The sequence below is a fragment of the Centropristis striata genome, chromosome 16 (assembly GCF_030273125.1).
Source record: "Centropristis striata isolate RG_2023a ecotype Rhode Island chromosome 16, C.striata_1.0, whole genome shotgun sequence".
NCBI classification, from domain to species: Eukaryota; Metazoa; Chordata; class Actinopteri; order Perciformes; family Serranidae; genus Centropristis; species Centropristis striata.
In genome coordinates, this window is record NC_081532.1 from 21648520 (window position 1) to 21671995 (window position 23476).

A 23476-nucleotide genomic window follows, 5' to 3' on the forward strand; every position below is an offset into this window, starting at 1 on the left:
TGCAGCAGGCATCATTAGATCGTCGCCCACATGAGTAGAAAGACAATTGTAGCTTCTTGTATTTAATGTTGTTGCTCTGATATGAACGGGCCGTCCCGACAAGCTGGGATATTTGACGTCACGCGTGACGTCTAACACACGCCTCCCACTTGATCCGACAGTCATTGAATCACTGTTCACTTCGGCCGCTGTCGCCAACTGTGCACAGCGTAGCCTGTTCTTGTAAACAAATCAGCATGTTAACTGCACATGTGGTGTCGATCGTAAACAAACCATTAGCACTAACCGTGTGTCCGGTGCTTTCTGGCAATATATTGGGACATTTGCGGGATGGCACTATGAAAGGTGCTACTGACTGAGGGGCTTGGCTCAACCAGCTTCTTCCTGCTCTTGGACCAAAAGGCCTTTCAAGCATCGTCCTGTGCATGGTCATCTCTCTTACTTTCTCTTGTTTACCCTTTGTCTTTTACCTCTTCCCTTACGCTATTTCATCACTTTCTTTTCTTACCTATTACAGCTGCAAAAACAAGAAAAACTAGATTATCATTTGTCTTTTTCCTTACTCAGTGTGAGACGTGTGTAGTGTTGTTTCTTTCTGTTCTGTTCTGTTATTTTCTAAATTGAATGTACAAAGAAATATTTAAAGGGAAATTAATGTGTGGGTGTGTGTGTGTGTCTGTGTGGTCCAGAACCAGTCGCTGTCTTGTGAGGCTCGTTCGGTCAGGGTGTACCGAGACGAAGTGGACTCACTGAGGGAAAAAGCAGCTCGGGTCGACAGACTGGAGACAGAACTGTCCAGATGTAAAGAGAAACTCAATGATGTTCACTTCTACAAGACCAGAATGGAGGTACGAACACAGCTTCACACTACACATCAGTATTAACATAATATTCAGGTCTTCTGTCAGTATATTCATGTCCTTACTTGGATATATGAAGGTTTATTGGATATATTTATTTCATGGTTTTGGGGTATTTTTGTACTGTAATTTATGGACATAATTTCTGACTTGTGATTATTATTTTGACCTATTGTTATTTTTATTTGTTATGTTTAATCATGATCATTTACTTGACTTAAAATGTATGATTTGACACAGAATCACAATTTCCAATTTGCATAGATATGCTTAGTTTTTGAAAGGCTAAAACCTTCAAGCATGAAGCCGGACAGACTTCTCAGCTGACACTGGCAGTCCTCTCACTGTGTGTATATGTGTGTGTGTGTTTGTGGCCTTTCAGGAGCTCCGTGATGACAACGTGACTCTCATGGAAACAAAGGTGCTGTTGGAGGAGCAGCTCTCGGCCTCCAGGGGGCGCTGTGATAAACTGCACACGTTGGAGAAAGACAACTTGTTACTTCGATCTAAAATACACGACCTAGAAATGGTATTACACTATCCCATTATCAACAGTGTTGTGTATTGGCTATTTTCAAAGGGTTTCTACACATTATTTCCTGATAATTAATGTTTAACTTTGACTTACTTGATAAAAATGTTGAACCCAAAAGAAACAAAGGAAAACATAAAATCTCATCTTGAAAATGATATTTCAATACACAGAATTTTAAATGTTGCAAATATGAATACAGGTTGCAAATATTACATATAACAGGTAGAACTAGGATAATCTCTAGTTCTATATTTTTATACTAAATATATTTGACATTATCTCTGGTTTTACTTGGCCGAATATCATCAAAAAAAATCTGGCATGGAGTTTCAAACCAGAACTTTAGAGGGAAGCTGATGGCAAGACTTCACGTTGCTTCATTTTTATGTCTTCACGTCAAAAAGAAGTAATGTGCAGGTAATTTCATGGACTCTAGAGGAGTAAACTTAACTTTTTTGGCATAAAAGCATATTATCACCCTTATTTAAAATTATTTTTCTTAGACTGTTTTTATTGTCATTTCTGCATATGCATGACTCATACATATAGTGGAACTAAATTGCATTACACGGGGACCACATTTCTACATAAAGACTATCAATAATAACAGAAATATGAAGTAATAATTGTTTTAATCAGAAGTAGTGCAGTATGACATATATTGAAATAAAAAGCAGCAAAAAAGATTATCAGCAATACAGGGTATTTAGCATTTTACCTATTAGGGTGTTTGTTAAAAGTTATTGTCTGCTAGTTTCCTAATTAAATTGTTTGCTTGTGTGTGCTTGTGTTTTGCAGGAGCGGGACAATGAACGGCGGAGGTTGGAGGAGCTGGTGGAGGAAAACATGCTGCTGGAGATTGGACAGAAACAGAGCATGAATGAGTCTGCTCATCTCGGCTGGGAGCTGGAACAGCTGAGCAAGAACCACGACAACACTAACACAGAGAGTAAGACATGGACTTTTTTCTAATTATATTCTTTTATATATATACTTTTATATTTGTGTTAAGTGAAAGTATTGTTCTCTGTCTAAAGTCAGAACTGAAATATTCTGTCCCTGCTGCAGCTTGTAAGTCGTTCGTCCATGAGCTGAACGAGTGTGTTTCCAGTCGGGTGTTGAAGCTGGAGAAGGAGAACCGGGAGCTTCAGGCTTCTGTAGAGACACTGAAAGAGGAGAACCACCTCCTGCAGGAGCAGCATCTCCGCACTCAGGAGCTAGACAGGGAGAACCTTAGCCTCAACACAAAGGTAGTAATACAGATATATATACTGTATATGCATAAAACACTTGTTACTGATAACTACAGTACATTTGTCTTGTTTTTTTTACTAGTTGGACCGTCTCCAGGGTTTATTAGACCAGGAGAGACTGACCAATCAGGACATGGAGTCTCTGGGAGAGGAAATCCTGAAAGAAAAACAGACTCTGGAGAGAGATTTGCACATTCTGCGGGCAGAGAAAGACAGACAGGTAATTAGCGACACACATGTACACACACTCAGGTAAGACCTTGTTAATGTTCATTATAAGAGACCAAAATGCATCTTTTGTTCACATCGTATTCCACTCTTCATGCCCAATCAGATCTCAGAGTTGGAAAGTGAGAAGAAGCACCTTTCTGATGCCGTGGCGTCCCTTCAAGAGCGTGCTCAGTCAAACAGTGAAGCCAGGGTCCGCGAAGTGGAAACAGAGAACCGCCTGCTGCACCAGAAAAACACTGACAACAGTTCCCGATTGGCCAGCTTGGAAACACAACTCAAACAAGCTAGTGAGGATGCAGAGATGCTGAGGGAGAGGGCAAGCCGGTGTGAGGAGGTGGAGCGAGAGGCGGCACGGCTGGAGAGGAGCAGGGATGCTCTAAACAGAGAAGTAATAATTATATATTTTATATGCATTTATTATGTGTTCTTAAAAGCTACCTGAATTTGTAGAAAAACGACTCCATACTTCTCAATTTTGCTTTTAGGTGGTGTCTCTGCGTGCATGCAGTGAGCGGTCAGAGGCTCTAGAGAAGCACGTGTCCTCTCTGGAGCAGGAGGTGCACAGGCTGAAGCGGGAGGCAGAGGAGGCACAGCGGGAGCTGCAGCGACTAGGGAGGCAAGAGGCAGACAACAGCCTGCTATCAAAGGAGAACCTGGACTTGCGGTGTTCCCTGGAAAACCTGCGCTCCTCATCTGCCCGCCTGGCCACTCTACAGGAGGAGCATAAAGAGGCACAGAGGGAGAAGCAGGATCTGCAGAGGAGGCTGGAGGAGGTCAGAGAGGAAGCACAGGGAGAAAGGAAGAGATCAGAGAGGCTGGACCTGAATGTGGCAGCTCTGAACCAGGAGAAGCATCACTTAGAGGAGGAAATACAGAGGTACAAAGAGAAGATGGAAGAGGAAGAGAGAGAGAGGCAGCAGAGTCAGGCCAGAGAAGAGGAACTGAAAAGAGGAGTAGAAGAACTAATGGAAGAGCGGAGGAGGAGGCAGGAAGTAGAAGAGGAGAAGAGGAAGCTCCAATTAGACTTGGAGCAGTCAGAGAAGGGCAGGAAGCACATGGAGAAGGAGAGTTGGAGGATCAGAACACTGCTGGAAGGTAAAGAGACAGAGCTGGAGGAGAAATTCAGGCAGCTGGCCACGGTGAAGAAAGAGGGCGCCATTCTGAGTAAAGAAGTGGATCGGATGAAGGAGCTGTCGGTCAAAGCCAAAGAGCTGGAGCGGGAGAACAAGGAGCTGCAGAAACAGGCAACTATCGACAAGAGAACTCTGGCCACTTTGAGAGAGGTGAGAAGAAAAAGCTTCACAAGTATAGTAGAACATTTTTATTACATGAGGTAAAAGATCATCATGGACTGAACAAAATTGAAATGTTTCCTTTATTCAAAGAAAAATAAGTACTCATTTCTCAGCAGCAGGTTTAATAATCTCACCACAAGGTCCATTTGGAGTTTTGGAGGATCAAATGATCTTCAGACCAAACATCAGTGGAAAGTGCTCAGAAAAATCTACATTTGAACTTGAACAACTGGGCAATTTCTGTTCAGTGAGACACTCATATGATAGGCCAAATTGATGTTGTGGTTGGACTGTTTTGTCAACTATTGTTTCCAAAATCAAGAGCAGATCTACGAGATGGTATGGGCTGGCAGCTGACACCTCTTAAATGTGCCTTACCCTGGTCAGGCTTAATTTGAAGGGTTGTGCATGATACTGTCATGACCATGAGTCTTTATGAAATTGAATGTCATTGAAGTGTCATTTGGTAAATTTTGACACTTTTAATGCAAAGATGACAATGTTTGAGATGTCTTTGTTACGACAACTTGACATGAACTAAGACAATATACACTGACCAGCCACTTCATTAGCTACATACATACATTGCAAGGTGAACCTAATAAAGTTTCTATCATCTCAAACCAGTCTTCTCCTCTGACCTCTGGCATCAACAACCTCTGGATATTTTCTTTTTCGGACCGTTCTCCATAAACTAGAGATGGTTGTTAGATCAGCAGTTTGTGAAATACTCAGACCAACAACCACGTTCAAAGTCACTTAAATCACCTTTCTTCCACATTCTTATGGGACTGATTGAGTTGTCATCATGTATCTTTCTGTGTGCAGGAATTGGTGTCAGAGAAGCTCAGTGTTCAGCAGCAGAGTGTTGAGTTGGAGAGACTCAATCAAGAACTGGAGAAGATCGGACTGAACGGAGAAAAACTACTACAGCAGGAGCACACACTGGAAGACAGGTGACTTTCTCTAATATTTTAGTTTGATCCCATTATAAGGGTTACTACAAATTATTTCAAGTGTAAAATGAATCTCGGATGACTGATTTTTATTTGTGTATCTCTCAGCAGGTACAGGCTGTTGGAGTCTCGGCTTGAGGAAACTGTCCAACAGACTATGAAGATCAAAGAGGACAAAATCGTCTGTCTAGAAAAGAAACTAGAAGAGAGCAACACACTAAACACTATGCTGCGTGCTGAGCTAGCCACTGTGAGTGCAAATTCTTACCAAATAAATTTTCCAATTTATGAGCCGTTGTATTGAAGAATGTGTAAAATTGTGTTATGTTTTTTCCAGGGAGAAGAAAACGTTAAGCAGCGCTCTGGAATGGACCGGGATCAAAGCTCAGCCACGGCAGAACTCCTGCGAATCAAAGACCATCTTATTGATGTGGAAAAGAATGTAAGATTTTAATTCCTGAATAAAAACCCTGCAGTACATCCATTACTTTTTATTTTCCATATTTAGGTGTCGCTTATATTTATTTTTATATTCATATTAATATTTATACAACCTAGTCTGTTTTGTGGTGTTTATCCAAATCCATTAAGACAAAGCAAAACGATTTTGTGTAAAAACCAGATTCCCAAAAAGTTTGGACACTGAAAAACATAAATAATTCATTTAAATACAGTACAAAGACAAAATAGAACATTTTAAACTGATTAACTTTTGGGTTTTTTTTGTAAATAAAAATTAATTCTGCATTTGATGCATTCTGTTTTTATACATATTTTACACAACGTCCAAACTTATTTAGAATCAGTATTGGATTGATTCAAATAATCTCTTATGGTCACATTTTAAGCTACAGGATGAGCTGACGTTGAAAAAAGAAATATATTTCTCAAGATATAGTAAAATATTTTTTTTTATTTCATTGAACAATGCTTTACTCATGTGCCTTAACAATGTGTAGTTATTGAGTTACAAAAAACCTTAATTTGGGGGGATTTTCCGAGCTAATATTGTTACTATGATTTTCTCTATTTTCTTTTTAGTGTTTATCCATATTTCATGTTGCATATTCATTCTTTTACATTTTTATTTTTGTATAATACATTCCTTCATCTTTTTTGCATAGTTAATGAGTATATTAAATGTTATCTGTTCAGTTATTGGTCCATCATTGTTGCAGGAATTGTTGTGCCTATTATTTGCCGTTTGGATCTTTTTTTTTTAATTATTTGTTTTGGTGTTGTTATTTTCTCCAGAACGCCTCTCTGCAGACAGAGAGCAGTCTACTGAAGGGGCAGATCAAGCAGATCGAGAACCAGAACGCTTCTTTGAACAACCAGATGTTGGCGCTGCAGCAACACACTAACACGTTGCAGGAACAGAATTCAGCCTTACATACACAGACGGCAAAACTACAGGTACACAATATCCAAACAGTATTTTTAGTGGGGCTAAGAGATGACTGTAACATTGTATTATATATCCTCACATAATGTTTTCTTTTCTTCTTTTTTACCACTTTATCTTAGGTGGAGAACTCGACCCTCTCTTCCCAGAGTGCATCTCTCATGGCCCAGAATGCCGTGCTGCAGGGCCAAGTCACCGCCTTGGAGTCAGAGGTAGAGTCGTGGCAAAGGCAGCGTGAGGAGGCGTGGCGAGGCAGAGAGAGCGTGCTCAGTGACCACGAACGCCTGCTGAGCGTTCACGAGAGGCAAGCGCACGAGTACGAGCAGCTGATCAGTCAGCACGCTGCACTGAAGAGCAAACAAAGAGCGCAAGAGAATGAACACAGGACGCTGCACAACAGGTAAGTGAATAACAATATAACAGATATGTTAAAAGCATGACCAGTAAATTATCAGTGAGGGTAATGAGCTGGGGTTTATCAGCCTTTAAACAAAGAAGCTCAAATAAATTTAGCCCTTCGTCAAAGTTGAAATTAAATGTTTTTTTTATCCTCTTAACCCCAAGCTGTTTCAGGGTGTTTTTTGCTCTTTTTACATTTTACTCACTCTGGCTTTGTATTTCACCACAATATATAAAATATATAAGTCCTGCACCTCTATGGAATCAGCACAATCGTGGCTAGAAGTAAGGGGAACTCAAACATGTCTTCTGTGCAGTAAAACACAATTATAATAGTAATATAAAATCAAAATAATATCTGTATAATAACTGTGTGTCTGTCTGCAGGTATTGCATTTTGCTCCAGCAGAAGGAGAAGTGGGAGGAGCAGGAGGGACACGATCGGAAAGAGAAGGAAGAACTAAACCTGGAGACCCAGAAGAATCGTCTACTGCAGCAAGAGAATCTACAGCTGAAAACAGAAGTGGACAGGTATTGTGTTTTCACACAGTCACACTGTCAGATATTGACAAAATCATCTTGTTGTTGATACTTTTAATGTGAAAAATGGTAACCTTTTTGTTCCTTCTGTCTCCTGCCTTAGATTAACAGAGAGCCACTCACAGCAGTCAGAGCAGTCTAAGGGGCTGCAGCAGCGTATGAATGAACTCAAGAGCTCGTTAAGCTCCGCCCAGCTACAGGAGAGTCGCTGGATGGCACGATATGATTCGTTAATGGAGCAGCACCAGGGCCTGGATCTCACCATGACCAAACTAGACAACCACTGTGAGGTAAGCTAGTCATTTTGTTAACATTTTGTACCATTGCACCAGCAGTCTTAGACTTTAAAATCCTCCAGTCTGGATCTCTTTGTTACTTTTCTTTACTGACTCCAACTTGTGTGTTTGTGCATGTTTGTTTAGCTGTTGAGTCGACTGAAAGGAAACCTGGAAGAGGAGAATCACCACCTCCTTAGTCAGATCAACCTGCTGAGTCAGCAGAACCACACTCTGCTGGAGAGGAGCATGGAGAGCAAAGAGCTGTATCACCAGGAGCAGAAACTATACATGTAACTGCATACAACACCTGCCACACAAACAACACCTGCAGTTATAAAGTATACACCATTAGTTATGTAAGCTATACATGAAAACACAACTGTTAATATGTTTTTATCCAGAACTGTTTTAAAAATCAAAAGTAAAGGTGCAATATGTGAAATATGGCCGGATTTTTAGATTAAAACATCGTAAGAATGGGTCGGTCGAATGGGAAGTGATCATTTTGGCATTAAAAGGCATCTGTGTATTGTTTTGCAGAGATATCTATTGAAATGAGCAGATTTTGTAAATAGTAGAACTATTAAAGACAGTAACACTAAGATTTTAAAACAATTAAAATCAGAGAGTTGTGGTGCTTTGGCCTGTCTGAGGGCAGCCAGAAGTTTTGGAAGCCAACAGGTGTCATGTTTGCTGAGCTTTGAATCTTTTTTTAGCAGAAATGGAAAAAAGCCAATGCTAAGGCTTCATCCCTCCATCACTAGATTTCACTTAGGACACATATAGCGAATAAATTAAGAAATACATTCTATATTATTAAATGTCCCCTGGGTGTGACCAAAAAACAAGCAATATTGAAATATAGCATAACAAATAATAAAATATACAATCTGTTTCTGTGTTTTTCTTTATCCAGTGATAAGCTGAACGCTCTTCGTCGTCAGAAAGAGAAACTAGAGGAGAAGATCATGGACCAGTACAAGTTCTACGACCCCACACCTAAAAAGTAATTTTATCTTCACAGAAATTATAGAATGGCTTTTAGAAGTGTTTTCAATATAAGTGGTTAATGCTGCTGTGTCTCAACAGGAGGAGTCAGTGGTCTGGAGCCAAAGCTTTAGCTAAACTGATAAAACCTCGCAAGGAGAGCAGCAAGGAGGGCGGGGCTGACCGAGACAAGGACGCAGTCAGAGAGCGAGCAAAGAGCGCCCCAGACATCCCACTACCTTCCCCGCCCCCCCTCCTCCCCCCTGAGACCCCACCCGCACTTCCAAAGCAGGACAGGGGTCTCACCCACAGCAACCACAACAATCGCACCGCCAGCCCAAGCCTTGGACCCCAGAGTCCAGCACTCACACCCATCAGCAGAGGTAAACACAGTCTCACACACTCAGACACGCTTCATGCAGCATTCATTACAAGGAGATGCTTGGTGATTTCATAATGACATCAGAGGAGAAATATATATGTTGTCATCTTATTGAAAAAGACAAAAACGTTTTAAAGTGTTTTATACTGAAATGCCCTCACAGTATTTATCAAGAACATTTTTTTTTTTGGATTATATTTTGGTTTCAAAACTACAAAGCTTATGGTGACTTATAATCAGGTGCACCTCCCTCTCTGCTCCTGAAGGGGGCGCTGTTCACCACCACATAAATGACTGCTGTTTCTCACAACTATTAACATGCACTGTCTGTTCTCGAATGTGTTTCTATATCAACAAATACTAGTTCACAGAGGGTAATTTTGAATGTTCTGAAGTTGGTTTTTACTACAATATTTACAAGCATTTTTTGGGAACTCTTGTTTTTAGAGATTACTTTTATAATGCTGCATGATTGCATTTGTTAGGGTCGCATAAATTTACAAAAACCATGCATATCTGAACTGGCAAAAATGTTCAACAACTCATGAAACTTTACACACATTCATCTCTCTGGATTTATATACTGGACGTTTTATTTACAACTGCGAAAAGCACCAAAATATGTGACCTCTGTTTGTTGCTCCACTCATTAAACACGCACACTAAACAGCACTGACTGTCCTCAACAACAACAGACATGGAAACCTCTGATGTCTTGAGGAGCTGCAGCATTTATTTTTGCACAAACTGCCACTTCCACATTGTACATTTCCTTATCCTCCCAGCTAAACTCAACACTCTTTCCTGCTGCACTGATAGCTCGTCCGCATTCACCACTCCATCACTCTCTTCCTTTACTCACTCCCCACGCACTATGCACAGGCTCTGCTGTTCTCTAAAGGACGTGCACTGCTCTTACAACATAAAGCTTAAACATAGTGGCATCAATGAGGGAAAAACAATTATACAGACAAAATTACAAAAAATACTAAATTCTACAGACTTAAGAAAATATACAGACGTTAAAAAAATGTATTATTATTGCACAAGTAAGCAACTGACAGGTGACGGTAAATTATAATAAATTGAGCGTGAGGTGTAAATTGGTGGAGGTGTAGATTCAACCATGTAAACACTTATGGACCCCTACTATTTAACAGAAACCAATACTGTATGAAATTAATTTACATATTTACACCGTAAATGGTATAAAGTGTATTATAAATAAGGATCAGAAATTTGTAATACTCTATTTTGATGAAATATGCATTCAATTTTTGAATGCTTTTAATTCTTTCTTTATAAACCACTTTAGAAAAATATGTTTACTTTGCCATGTTGGTATCATATCTTTTCAGCATAACTTCACCTATATGACCTGATAATTATTTTTACACTATGACTTACTGGATCAACATTTTGAACCACCGCAAAAAAACATAAATCTGATGTTTTCTTACTTTCAGAACACAATCGTGCTCAATGAAGAATTTCAAATGTTGGTTTCAAACATAGAAGAGTTAAGATGAACATCTAATTCTATGTTTTTATACTAAATATATTTGACATTATCAAGCAAAATCTGGCAGTGAGTTTCAAGCCAGTACTTTAGAGGGAAGCTGACCGCAGGGAGACGCGGTGCTTCGTTTTTACATCTTGACATCATGAAGAAGACTTGCACCGGCACCTTCGATGACTCCAGCTCCCTCTCTTCACTCACTCTCTAGCTAGCTCAACCAATGCTGCTCTCTCACTCTCACTCTCACTCTTTCTTGGTTTGTTGAGCTGTGTGTTGCATGCTGGGTGCATAGTATATCTTTGTGGAATTCTACTCTTTTCACTCTCAGCTCGTTTCACTCAAGTGGCTTTTAAATGGAAATCAACTGGCATGTGGAGCTTGTCATACTCAGCTGGTTTCGGGTGATAAATGACAGAAGAAAAGACTAACATGAATGATAAATCTTGCCTATTGCGCTACGATAGAGCTACCTATGTTTTGTTTGTCTGCAGAAATGACTCCCCAACATTGGCCAGTCATTTCCTTTGTCTATTCTGTCATACTTTGTTATTTATCGGAGCGATTTCTGTTTTCTTGTTTTTATCATAATGGGTTTGTTGCATGGTATTAGTTTTCATTCTGTCAATCACAGACTTCTTAATCAACTGTTTTCTTTTAATTTACTCACTCTGTCATTATTTCATCCATTTCTTTACATTTCTCCATGTCTCCCTCCTGTCTCTCTCCGTTCTCTCCATCTCAGCTCCCCAAACCTCAAAACGGTTCAGTTTTCTCCGCAGTAAAAGTCAGGAAAAACTCCTGCCTTCCTCCTCCTCCTCCTCCCGTCCCTCCCTCTCTCTCACTAGAAGACTGCGATTCTGGTCTTCCACTGACATCACAGCCGAAGTCCTCTCTAGCCAGCAAGTCTCAGCCAACGGAGTATTCTAAAATCCTCATCGTCTTCATCACCATCATCCTTTTTTAACCATCATCAGCATCATTTCTCCACATCAACACTAATACATGCATGCACCTCATAAACACTAATGTAGTCACAACTTGCACACTTGCAGATGAAACATGCCAAAAAAACCCACAAACAGGCACTTGTTGCGGGTGTGAGCCAGCCAGTATTACTAGTAAGTAAGTACACACGTGCACAGATGGTTTATGTGTGTGAGAGTATGTGGCAACATGCACATGTTTCCAACACGCCTGCATTTATCTGCATGTCCCTGCAGAGTCGTTGAGTAAATGATATATGTGTGTTTCTGTGCCTGTGTGCTTTCAGCTCACCTAATGTTTTTTGCTTTCTTGGTTAAGATTGATATCTGTATTTCGAGCAGAGCTGTACTGAGCTGCGAGTTGCTTGAGGATCATCTGCTGGCTGCTTTGCTGCATAGTTTTTTTCTTAATTTACTCAGCAATGATGGGTCACCACAGCAAAAATTCTACTGCAAACTCGTAAATCTGCACCTCAATTTTAGTCTATTCGCCTTTACTCTTGGTCAATCTATTCTCTGTGAAAATAACTTTTAAAGAGCCGCAGGCTTATATGGACAGTGTTTTACGTTAACAACAGCATGTTTAAAGCTTCAGCATCAGCTTTTAGCAAGTATGCTGTCTTACTCCTGCAAAGGAAGAATTCATATGCAATAAAACACACACCTGCTAAATATACCACTCTCCCCTACCTTTGTTACTGTTAGGGTTTAACATCTACATTAAATGTCAAAGATAAACATTTCAATGACTTTATCACAAAATATTACAAAGTAAACACACTGAGACATGTTTGTTGTAACTTGCTTGTGTTCTCATTGCATTTGGTCTCATTAGGGTTATCTAATGACAATGTGGTAAAAGAAGGGCATTCCAACGTGTTATGCTGTAATTTCCAATTGTGGCCACAGTGACAGTTTTTTGGATTCTGGAAACTTATTTTGAGCATCTAAAAAAAAGAAATGATCACACAGAAAATTAATATTTACACTAATTACTTTTCCCAAATGTATATCAATATCATAGTTATTTTCTTTTATCTTTTGGATGTCATACAAAAATATAAATTCACTACTGATATACATAAAAGTTAAATAGCCTCACTTTAAAAAGAGTAACTAATTCACAGTCTCTAATTCACCACTTTGGTAGGATTGCCATCTTATTACATTTTTTAAATATATTATTACTGTTTAAAAGCCAAAAAAAATGAAGAGCATTGTATGTTATATCTAATACAATTTGGACTCACTAGAAATAGTTGATTTCCATCACTACCTCAAATTCTGTCAAGTTGGTACCACTTTGCAGAATTTCTTGATAATGAAGCTCTTTTATCAGGTACCTGTTACTGCTGTTTGCAGCCATCAACATGGCAATTTGCATTTTAATTTGATCTTTTATTGCCAAAAAAAAGAAGATTTACTGGGATTAAGTGTTGGAATCAAATGTTTTACTGGGGTATTCTGGTGAAACATTTGGAAAATCACTTGAATTACAAACTCTTTTTTCTTATGACACATGGCAGGACTTACACAATAGCCAATCTGCTTTTTGTTCAGTCCAACAACGTTATTGCTTCATTGGCTGGGTATTTAGATGACTCACTGTGATACACAGAGATGTCAGTGACCCCTGTCCCTTGACGGTGATTAGACTCATCATCATGTCTAAATAGAATAAGAGATATATTCACTCAGTAATAACATGATGATTTGAAGCTTCCAGGCTGCCTGAATCAATTAATTAATTGCTAATGTCTTGTAACCTCTTGCTGCTTTATGTTACGCACAACACGTGTCTTATGGTCACACTGCAGCACACGGGTCTAGAATTGTTCCTAACCACATTCTCATTGGTCTGCAGGTTTGGCCGACAGTGGCCGAGGTCTTTATCGTAGCAGTACTCCAGGAGGCAGCAGTGAAACTGTCAATGGAGAAGATGGACATGGACAAGGTAATTTGATTAAGATAGTAGGTAAATTGAGGTTTTGTCTTCATATATATTTTAAGAAGGTATCGTTGTAAACTAACAAGATTGGTAGCCTCTACAGTGTTTACCTTATAAGTCTGCGTATTCCAAGCTTTTATTGAAAAAGATCTTATGCGTATTTAGTCTTGACATTGGCTGTTGGTCTTATCTTTCTTGCTTTTAAAGCAAAATTGAGACACAGGAAAGAAAAATAAAGAGACTTAAGTGGTGTACTTTGTTAAAGCAGTTTGCCTTACAATCTACCACTTAAAGAATACCTGCTTTTCTGTAGAATAAGAATTAATTATTCTTCAAAAACACACTTTTTTTTTGCTCCTGGTTGACTAACCTCTTTGAGTTATCTGCCCTTAGGTCAGACCCATAAAGCTCTGAGCTCCACTCCGAGCCATCAGTCATCCTCTTTGGGCCTTACTAACAACTCCAGCTCCAGAATGGGACCAGGCCCTGGTCGCAGGCCCAGAGGTAAGCCAGGTTTTTAATCCATAAAATGTTATTCAACTGTCAACAGTGAGTGTGATCATTACAATGCGTTAATATGTTCAGGTTTCCTATTTGATGAAGACTCCCGCCACAACTCATCTGACTCTGTATTTGGTCAACATGGGTCAGAAGACTTCAGTCGCAACACCTCCAACTCCAACTCACCTGTCAACTACAGAGGTACAAACACATACAGTTAACTCTAGTAATATTTAGCAAAAATAATAATATATATAGTCAAATAATATAGAATAATCAAATATATATTATGCTATTATTTATTACCGATAAAAGAAATATATAGATAGATAACAGACTGCAACTAGAGAATGCAATTTCTGAAGAAATGGGAATGCTGTATGCTTAATAGTTGCGTTGCCATGCTGGCAGGAGTGTGTCAGAATTTGAAATAATAACAATTTGAAAAAGCGTTATTGGGTGGAATAAATATGAGTATTATTGAAAAGTTGAATTATGGCAATAATGCATACAAAACATGGAATAGCTACAATTGTTTAAAAAAAAAAACAATTGTAGTATGTAGTGACAAAGGTCCAAAAACTGCTTAAGAGCAATGTACGAATCAGAGATGGAGAGAAACTGATGTAAATGTATGCTGTTCAACAAAAATGTGCATCATGATTGAGTAGAACTTGCGATAAAAACGCAATTGTAGTATGTAGTGACAGAGGTCCAAAAACTGCTTAAGAGCAATATGCCAGTCAGAAATGAAGAGAGACTGATATAAAAGGAGTCAGTTGTCTAAATGTGCTGAGTCATGGTTGAGGAGAATTGGTGATAAAACACAATAGTAGTATGTAGAGACAGACAATCAAATCAAATCAAATCAAATCAAAATTACTTTATTTACTTTATACTTTAAGAAGAGCTGCCGGCCCCAGCTCATTAAGAAAAGTAAGAATGAGTCTCCAATAGTCGCTAAGGGGGTCTGAAAAGTCACTAAATATATAGCGAAGTTGGCAACACTGCTTCGCTGGCTTTTACATATGGCACGTTGTTTGTGGCATTGAGTACTACGTCACATCCTGCTTAGCCTTCTATCCAATCAGCAACCAGGCTGTTTTCAGGGGAGAAAAACGGCCCTGCTCTGCAACAGGGCCGAAAAAAGTCCCGTCAGAAGACCACTCCGGACGGCTCATATTGAAATTAGGGGTGTTTCGGCGAGTGAGACCCGCCTCATTCCGGGTATTGGGCTGTAGCAGAAACACCCTTAGTAACAACATCCAGCATTCCCACCAATTACCCAGTCTATATTCATCCAGGTTTTACAAAGACGTTTGTCCTTAAAATGCTAGTGTAGGTGCTAATTCAATTTCAGTGAGTTATAACACAATATATAACTGTCTTAGACACACCAGATCATCAGGCTCCATCAGCCAGCCTCTCCAGTGATGACGTCCGGGGTCTCAGCCAATCACAACAGAGTCTGTCACGTAGTTCCACGCTTCCATACGAACACACACCCCAGAGGGCACAACCACAGCGTGGGAACGGGGTAAGGACTAAGATCCGTTCATCCTCTCCCGGAAGTGAGATGGTGACGCTGGAACAGTTTCTACAAGAAAGCAACCTGCAGTCACCTCCTATGGTAAGTAATATACAGTGTCCACACTTCACAAGAACTTGCTCAAAGTTCAGTTCACACAGATTCACGAACAAGGGCGGTGATGACATTTTGAACCAAAAAGCTTGTGATTTAAGTGTTCAGAGATGCTGTTGCAGGAAATAGGAGTTAGTTTATTGTCGCACTGGGGAATAAGACGTGTCTGACTGCGTGAGTCAAAGTAAAGGGTTGAAAGAGTGAATTCTAAGAATGAGAAAGCAGGAGATGCAAGGAATGTTGTGACCAGAGCAGATGGCATGGAGGCCTGCAAGTGAAGTATACTATATAAGGCAGTGAATAAAATGTGCTGTCTTTGGCATAAAAGTCAAAGAAGTGAGGTTATCAGGGGTTGGCTGGAGGCCAGGCCAAAGCTGCCAGTGACTAGTTAAGAAAATGAGCTATTGTTACAGAGATAAGCCTTGATGTATGTATGTTTTGTCATTGTGAGGGGACCGAAGGTAGCCAAAACTCTTCTAAGCTGACCATTGAGACGATAGGGTGATGGAGTAATGATGATGGACCTCTGGAATCGACAATTAGGGATATTAGGGCACAATTCATAGGTTGTCAGTGTTGAATATGGATGAATCAATGTTGGGTCTAGGTTTGGGAGAGGGGCCATTCAACGTTGAATCCTCTTCAATGGTAGAATTCAGAGTAGATTTCTGCACAGTTTGAACTGTCCAGAGAGAATAAAATTTGAAAGAGTTGGGACGAAGAAGCGATTTGTAGAATGGTATGATATGGAGTGCAAGATCTGTGTAAGAACCTGGCATCCTGGTGCCAGGAGTCCCAGTTAAGAGTAAGCTGGAACTAGAAAATTTCTAAAGAAATTTTGATTGTGTGCTTGCCTCTGGACCGTGACTCTCGTGGCTTATCAAAAGGGGCAGGGATTAAACAGGGACTTTCTGCTGAGTGCACTGACACCTCGTACAAGTCTCTAGGACAAATGGTTCATTGGTTATGAAAGGGGGCGTGGCTAATCAAAAAGGGCGGGAATTTATTAAATATTGTTATGTATAAGTGGTCAGTGATGAACCATCATCATGCTTGACAAGTTTGAGGAAGATTGGACAATGTATGGTCAAGTTATTAGGTCTCATGTTTTATGAAGAAACACCAGTGCTGTGTTCCAATACCCATACTTCCATGAGTACACTCAAATGCAGTACACTATCCGCACTCACAAGGTACACAGATTTCAGCAGGTGAGTGTTGTTCCAAATCTAATACTCCGTGATGCACTTACCGGAAATGACGCTCGCGACGGCCGCCGCGGCTCGTCACCCGCGAAAAACTTCCGGCTTTAAACGGCGAAAAAATGATCCTTTGTGTTGTTTAATCTTTACTTCTACAATCCGGCAATATGGCTCCATTAACGCAGCAAATGTGGAAAATGCACCGGCGTCGTCGGCCGCCATTACAAACATTTTTTTCGAGCCGAGCGGCTCTGCCTGGCTCCGCCTCTTCCGCTACGTAGACAAGATGGCAGCCGTTGAGTGCGTATAGTGTACATCGTTCCACACTCAGCGTTTTGACCGTTATGAGTACAACATCCGGGTCCTTTAGGTACACTTCTTTTCACCGCGATCGGAATCGGAACACCCTGCGTACTCAAGCTAAGTACAGTGAGTACGGGAAGTATGGGTATTGGAACACAGCACATGTCTGTTCACTTAGAGTAAACTGACAGTTATCAGTTAGAATGTCTGTGTTGGAGGAGGGAGGGGGGAGGGGGGAGGCTTTGGTAGCTAAGCAACCAGGTGGCCAGGTGGAGTCGACCAATAAGAGCAGAGCAATCAACTGAAATTAACTACTGTTGGAGACAGTTCCGCAGACAGAGGTGGACAAACTGAAAATTCTGGCCTCGAACAGAAAGCATTTTTGGCAAAACCATAATACCTATCATTGATCCGACTTCACTTTGAGCGTCCTGAGTTCTTCCTCAACGTCTACATATATTTTTTATTTAAGAAAAATGAAAAAATAGCTTTGTTAGAGCGATTTTAAAAAAAACACTTACATCTTGTTTTTTATGAAATCTTCCTGCGTTTTTAATATGGGAGCCAATGAGGCAGTTGGTGCGTTTTGTTTGTGCATCTGTGCGTCCTGCGCCAAAACTATAACTCTGACAGCTTTACCAGAGGATTGTGAGTGAGAGGACAAATTTTCCTACGTTTCTATGTATAAATTATTTCTGTAGGGTGAAATTTGCGGCCTGGAGCGCAGTTTTCAAATTTATTTTTTGACAATTCCTTCTCTCCCTCTACACTCTGCGTGATGACATCACCACTCTAGACTCTCCATAGGGTTACATTGGGGGGATTTTTTGACCTGTTTTTGCCCAATAATTTGAAAACCGTTTGTCGAAACCCTTATAAAAGTCATATCACACTTGTCATGGGTGAGCCGGTCGATTTGATACCTTTTTTGTGTATGTGCGGCCAAAACTCTGGGAGGAGTAGTCGACTGAAAAAACACCACGGAAGAATAAAAACTAGAAAATTTCGAAAGAAATTTTGATTGTGTGCTTGCCTCTGGACCGTCATTCTCGTGGCTTTTCAAAAGGGGCGGGGATTAAACGGGGACTTTCTGCTGAGTACACTGACACCTCATACAAGTCTCTAGGACAAACGGTTCACCAGTTAGTAAAAGGGGGCGTGGCTAATCAAAGGGGCGGGGTTATCAATCACCAGTTAAACAGGGACTCTATGCCGAGTAATCTGACACTTTATACAAGTTTCTAGGACAAACCGTTCATTAGTTAGTAAAAGGGGGCGTGGCTAATAAAAAGGGGCGGGGAAATCTTTCACCAGTTAAACAGGGACTCTATGCCGAGTAATCTGACACCTTATTCAAGTTTCTAGGACAAACAGTTCATTAGTTATGAAAGGGGGCGTGGCTAATCAAAAAGGGCGGGAATTTATGAAACATTGTTGTGAAGAATTGGTAAATGATGAACCATCATCATGTGTGACAAGTTTGAGGCAGATTGGACAATGTATGGTCAAGTTATAAGGTCTCATATTTTATGAAGAAATGCCATGTCTGTTGAGTGACAGTTAACTGTTTTCAGTTAAAATGTTTGTGTTGGAGGAGGGGGGGCTTTGGTAGCTAAGCAACCAGGTGGCCAGGTGGAGTCGACCAATCAGAGCAGAGCAATAAACTGAAATTAACTGACAGTTCCGCCACACTGAGCAGCCAGAGGGAGACAAACTGAAAATTCTGGCCTCGAACAGAAAGCATTTTTGGCAAAACCATAATCCCTATCATTGATCCGACTTCACTTTGAGCGTCCTGAGTTCTTCCTCAACGTCTACACATATTTTTTTTTTAAGAAAAATTAAAAAATAGCTTTGTTAGAGCGATCTAAAAAAACAGTTGGACCTCATATTTTCTGAAATCTTCCTGCGTTTTTAATATGGGACTCAATGGGGCAGTTGGTGCGTTTTGTTGGTGCGTCTGTGCGTCCTCCACCCAAACTATCACTCTGACAGCTTTACCAGAGGATTGTGAGTGAGAGGACAAATTTTCCTACGTTTCTATGTATAAATTATTTCTGTAGAGTGAAATTTGCGGCCTGGAGCGCAGTTTTCAAATTTATTTTTTGACAATTCGTTCTCTCCCTCTACACTCTGTTTGATGACATCATCACTCTAGACTCTCCATAGGGTTACATTGGGGGGATTTTTTGACGTGTTTTTGCCCAATAATTTGAAAACCGTTTGTCGAAACCCTTAGAAAAGTCATAGCACACTTATCATGGGCGACCCGGTCGATATGATACCTTTTTTGTGTATGTGCGGCCAAAACTCTGGGAGGAGTAGTTGACCGAAAAATGACATGGAAGAAACCGAAGAATAAAAATAGTCCCGGTGAATAGTAGTTAGTGTGCTTTTGCAAGCAAGCACACAAAATAAGCCCGAGGAATAACAATTAGTGTGCTTTTGCAAGCAAGCACACAAAATAAGCCCGGTGAATAGTAGTTAGTGTGCTTTTGCAAGCAAGCACACAAAATTACAAGAAGTGGACAACCAGGTGCACTGGCATCAAAGTGCCATGAGCCCCAGTAAGAGTAAGCAGATCTTGTGATGGGACAGGCAAAGCGATTGGTAGATTTGCGTGTTAAGGAGTTTAAGATCTGAACAATTTTGTTATCTGTTTGCCTAGCAGAACCTGTAATCCCAGTGCCAGGAATCCAGGTTAGAGCAACCTACTGCGGTTACAGAAAGTCAACTACTGGGACTTACATCCTGTTTTTCACAGCATGCCTGCTTTTTGGGGGTTTTATGTCATTATAGAGTTGCACATCTGGTCTTTAGTCATCTGCCAATGATAACTATCACCAAAAAAGGATAGAGATAGCTGACTCACAAAGACACTAAGCATCAGACACTCATTTCTCAGGCTTTGTCCTAATTTATGAAAGTAATTATATTGATCGCTAATCTAACTCACACCTACAAATCAGTTTAATTTCTGGCTGTCATCGAAATATGTTCGGTCTGAGCTAGACAAGTAATATCAGTGTGGGAATATTACTGAAAATCTCACTTGTCATCAGTCTGAGCAGATGTCCTGTTTTACCAAAAGAACAGCAACGCCCATAATAATTCCTTTTGATAATCCTGAAAAGAGGGAGAGGCCTTCAGAGTTGACTCTAAAACAATACACTTTCCTATGAAAATAAAATATAAATTGTAAATAGCATGTGTAAATCAATATAATGAATGAAGATGATAAACACATCAAAGGTTTCACAATAATCGATCAATCAGACATTCCTTTTTATGGAGTGGGAGTTATTTAATGTTAAAGAGAGCAGAACATTCCATGTATATCTATTGTATAGTCTCTTTATAATTTTTTGTTTTCCTTTGTCCAGGTGTCTACAGAAAGCAGGGAGGACTTGATGACTGATTACTTCATCAGAAGTCCTGCCACCTCAGCTCCAGCTGGCAAAGATCAGTCGACTCCCACTAACTACGTCCCGCCTGCTGTACAGTCATCCAACCAGAGGCCAGGCCAGAGTGTCAAGCCCTCGCCCCGCCAGCCTGCGGGCCAGACCTCGACCTCAGGCCAGCCTGTCGTCCAGAGAACGAGCCAATCCCTGAGCAGGGCTTTCAGCCTGGCTTCAGCTGACTTGCTGCGCTCAAACAGATCAGACAGTCTCCAGGGGAATGAAGGTAACTCAGATGTGGTTGTTCTGAGACAAGGGGGAGGAGCTGGTGGGAGAGAACGGCCGCTCTCCGCACGGTTGGCTGGTCCGACCAATCAGCATGGAGATGGAAGCTTCCTGAAACCGCCGATTCACCACTCGTCCTCTCTCAATCTGCAAACGGATCGATACGCAGAGAGAGAAAGAGGGAGGACTCCCATGTCTCGGAACGGCCCCACATCCTCCTCCTCCTACCACCAGCGTGGAGAGGTGGCCATGGTGTCCCCTGTCAGGGCCATGCCCGCCACAAGCCCTGAAGAAGCCCCTGAGCAAAGGGAGGGGCAGTCAGGTGACTACTCCCACATAAAAAAAGAAAGTGAGAGAGCAAGGTGTAGCTCAGCTGAACGGCAGAAAAGCACGCCTGCTTCCCCCGACTCCAACAACGACCCTCAGACTGTGTGGTATGAATACGGCTGTGTTTAATGGACAGTTGAGAGTGTGGGAACCAAATACTGAAACTACAGTCTGCTGGGGCTGAATTTGGGAGATCGAGTCCAAACCCAAAGACGCAAGTGATCAGTCTCTGGACTGTGCTCTTTGTGTTGTGGATACATTTTGTAGCTCTCTATTGCAAATCTACGGTTAGGCTTTTCTCAAACACAACATCTACTGGAAATAATCTAAATCCTGGAAAGCAAAGCCAAATTTAAACACATCTCTATGAAAACTAACTTTTTTTAGATTAACAACCAAACCTGATTGCAGCTGCACCCAAACAATCACCTCAACTCCTGGATCTGCAGAGTCAATGTCCTAAATTGAATCTGTCTGAGGGGCATGCAATATAGATTTGTGCTCAATTATCAATGGTCTTTTTAAGGATTTTGGCATTATCACAACACTATAGATGGTCTGCGAGAATGCTGGAATTCATTGGCCTTTGCTGTTTTGTTATTATCACCATGTTTACTGTGATGCAGCAAGCAGCGGCCTTTTTCAAATTTAATTGTGGCTGTTTTGACCAGTTTTTAAAAAGTGCAAATTTTAACATCAATGAATGGAGATGGGAGCTGAGATGTCTGAGACACTTTAAAGCCTTGGGGGAACAGAGGACATGTGCTTAATGGATGCCACCATCTCTGCAGAACTGCACGTCAGGAATAAGCCGTCACTGAGGGGAGTGTTTGAACAAAAGTGAAGGCAAACTAGAAGCACCGGAGCGACTGAATGTATCCGATTTCTCTTCCTCTTTCAGCTCTCCTCTGCTTCTCTGTTATCTAAAACAAAACACTGGAAAAGAGGAGCAAAAGAAGGCAAAGGAAATGCAGGAATTTTAAGCAAAGAGCATTGAAGTGAGTGCAGGACAAAAAGAGGTAGAGAGATCTGAGAGAATAAATTTAGAGATGCTCGGGTGAAGAGTGGTGGACAGAGGGTAAGACAGATATAGAGATGGATGGAGTGATGCGAGGACAGATAGATAAACAGGACAGAGATGGAAGGGCTCCTCCCAGTTAAATTACAGTCTTTCTCCCTCCATCTTTAGATTCTGTCTCAGCAAGCAACACTTTGACGCTTTACTGGAACTGTTGCAGGGCCAGAGCCAACACTAGTTTCATACACACACACACACACACACACACGTGTGTGTATATATATATATATATATATATGTATAATGATATATGCAAACACATAAGAATTGTCCTTGAGGGGCCTGGTGGTGGCTTCGCTAACCATTGAGCTGGACTTAATTCAAACACAAAACAAAAACACACACACCACAGGGTGACCGCTGTGTTTTGTTAGGATGTTTTTGCTGCAGGCCAAGTTATCCAGAGAGTTCTACACACTGCACAACTGAGTGAGAGGGAGAGGGAGTCGGGCTGAATCCAGACCCACTGTGATGTGGATTGTTGGGAGTTTGGATGTAATGAATTGACTGTATAAACAGACCGTTCTGTTGGCAAATAGATCATCATGTTCTCATTACACAATGGGTCTAATTTTAAAGTCACAACAGCAATGTTGCTCGGTCTAACAGATTAATCTCTTCAAACAGATATGTGCATATGAATGCAGAATTTGCAGGCAGCAGGACTGTTATCAGAAGCTTTCTGCTCTCTGCTTTTTGACCAATCACATTTGAGTGGGCTTTGTTTGAATGCAGCATCAAAGGGTCAAAAACACACAGAGCGATACTAACCTTCTGAACCCCAACAAGCCGTTTCAGGGTGTTGCTCTTTTTACAAATAACTCACTGTGGCATGTGAAGAGTGAACATCTGAAACTGTCTTTTGTGCAGATGACCACAATTGTAATGACGTAAATTATAGAAAAGTTCAATTTCCCTGATAAATTATTTTTTTAATATTAGAATAAAATGGAATTTATATATAAGACACTTTGCCAACAAGTGTCATGAATATAGGATTAAAAATGGCTCTCCAAATATTATATATATTGAACTATTTACATATTTACAACCTCTACTAAAAAACCTCTCCTGTCCTCTCCTCTCTGCTCTGTGTAAACAGATTTTCAGTGAATATTTGTCACATGACCGTTCATCTCAGCAGAATCAATCATGGCTTCACAGTGTCA

The 23476-nt window shown here is 40.7% G+C and overlaps 1 protein-coding gene across 1 annotated transcript in view; it reads left to right on the plus strand.

Annotated features, from left to right (window-relative positions):
- The window catches only part of ccdc88c (coiled-coil domain containing 88C), a 45771-nt gene extending 23472 nt beyond the window's left edge, over window positions 1-22299 (plus strand). Inside the window, exons 10-31 of the mRNA XM_059353026.1 lie at window positions 690-848; window positions 1243-1389; window positions 2194-2344; window positions 2464-2645; window positions 2731-2868; window positions 2983-3267; window positions 3365-4162; window positions 5003-5130; window positions 5239-5380; window positions 5468-5572; window positions 6385-6546; window positions 6658-6935; window positions 7322-7465; window positions 7578-7764; window positions 7897-8042; window positions 8669-8758; window positions 8842-9122; window positions 13488-13577; window positions 13965-14075; window positions 14157-14273; window positions 15464-15702; window positions 20603-22299. Of these exons, the coding sequence (XP_059209009.1) occupies window positions 690-848; window positions 1243-1389; window positions 2194-2344; window positions 2464-2645; window positions 2731-2868; window positions 2983-3267; window positions 3365-4162; window positions 5003-5130; window positions 5239-5380; window positions 5468-5572; window positions 6385-6546; window positions 6658-6935; window positions 7322-7465; window positions 7578-7764; window positions 7897-8042; window positions 8669-8758; window positions 8842-9122; window positions 13488-13577; window positions 13965-14075; window positions 14157-14273; window positions 15464-15702; window positions 20603-21358 (4836 nt within the window). The 3' untranslated portion in view covers window positions 21359-22299. The remainder of the gene's footprint in view (window positions 1-689; window positions 849-1242; window positions 1390-2193; window positions 2345-2463; window positions 2646-2730; window positions 2869-2982; window positions 3268-3364; window positions 4163-5002; window positions 5131-5238; window positions 5381-5467; window positions 5573-6384; window positions 6547-6657; window positions 6936-7321; window positions 7466-7577; window positions 7765-7896; window positions 8043-8668; window positions 8759-8841; window positions 9123-13487; window positions 13578-13964; window positions 14076-14156; window positions 14274-15463; window positions 15703-20602) is intronic.
- Window positions 22300-23476: the final 1177 nt, after the last annotated feature.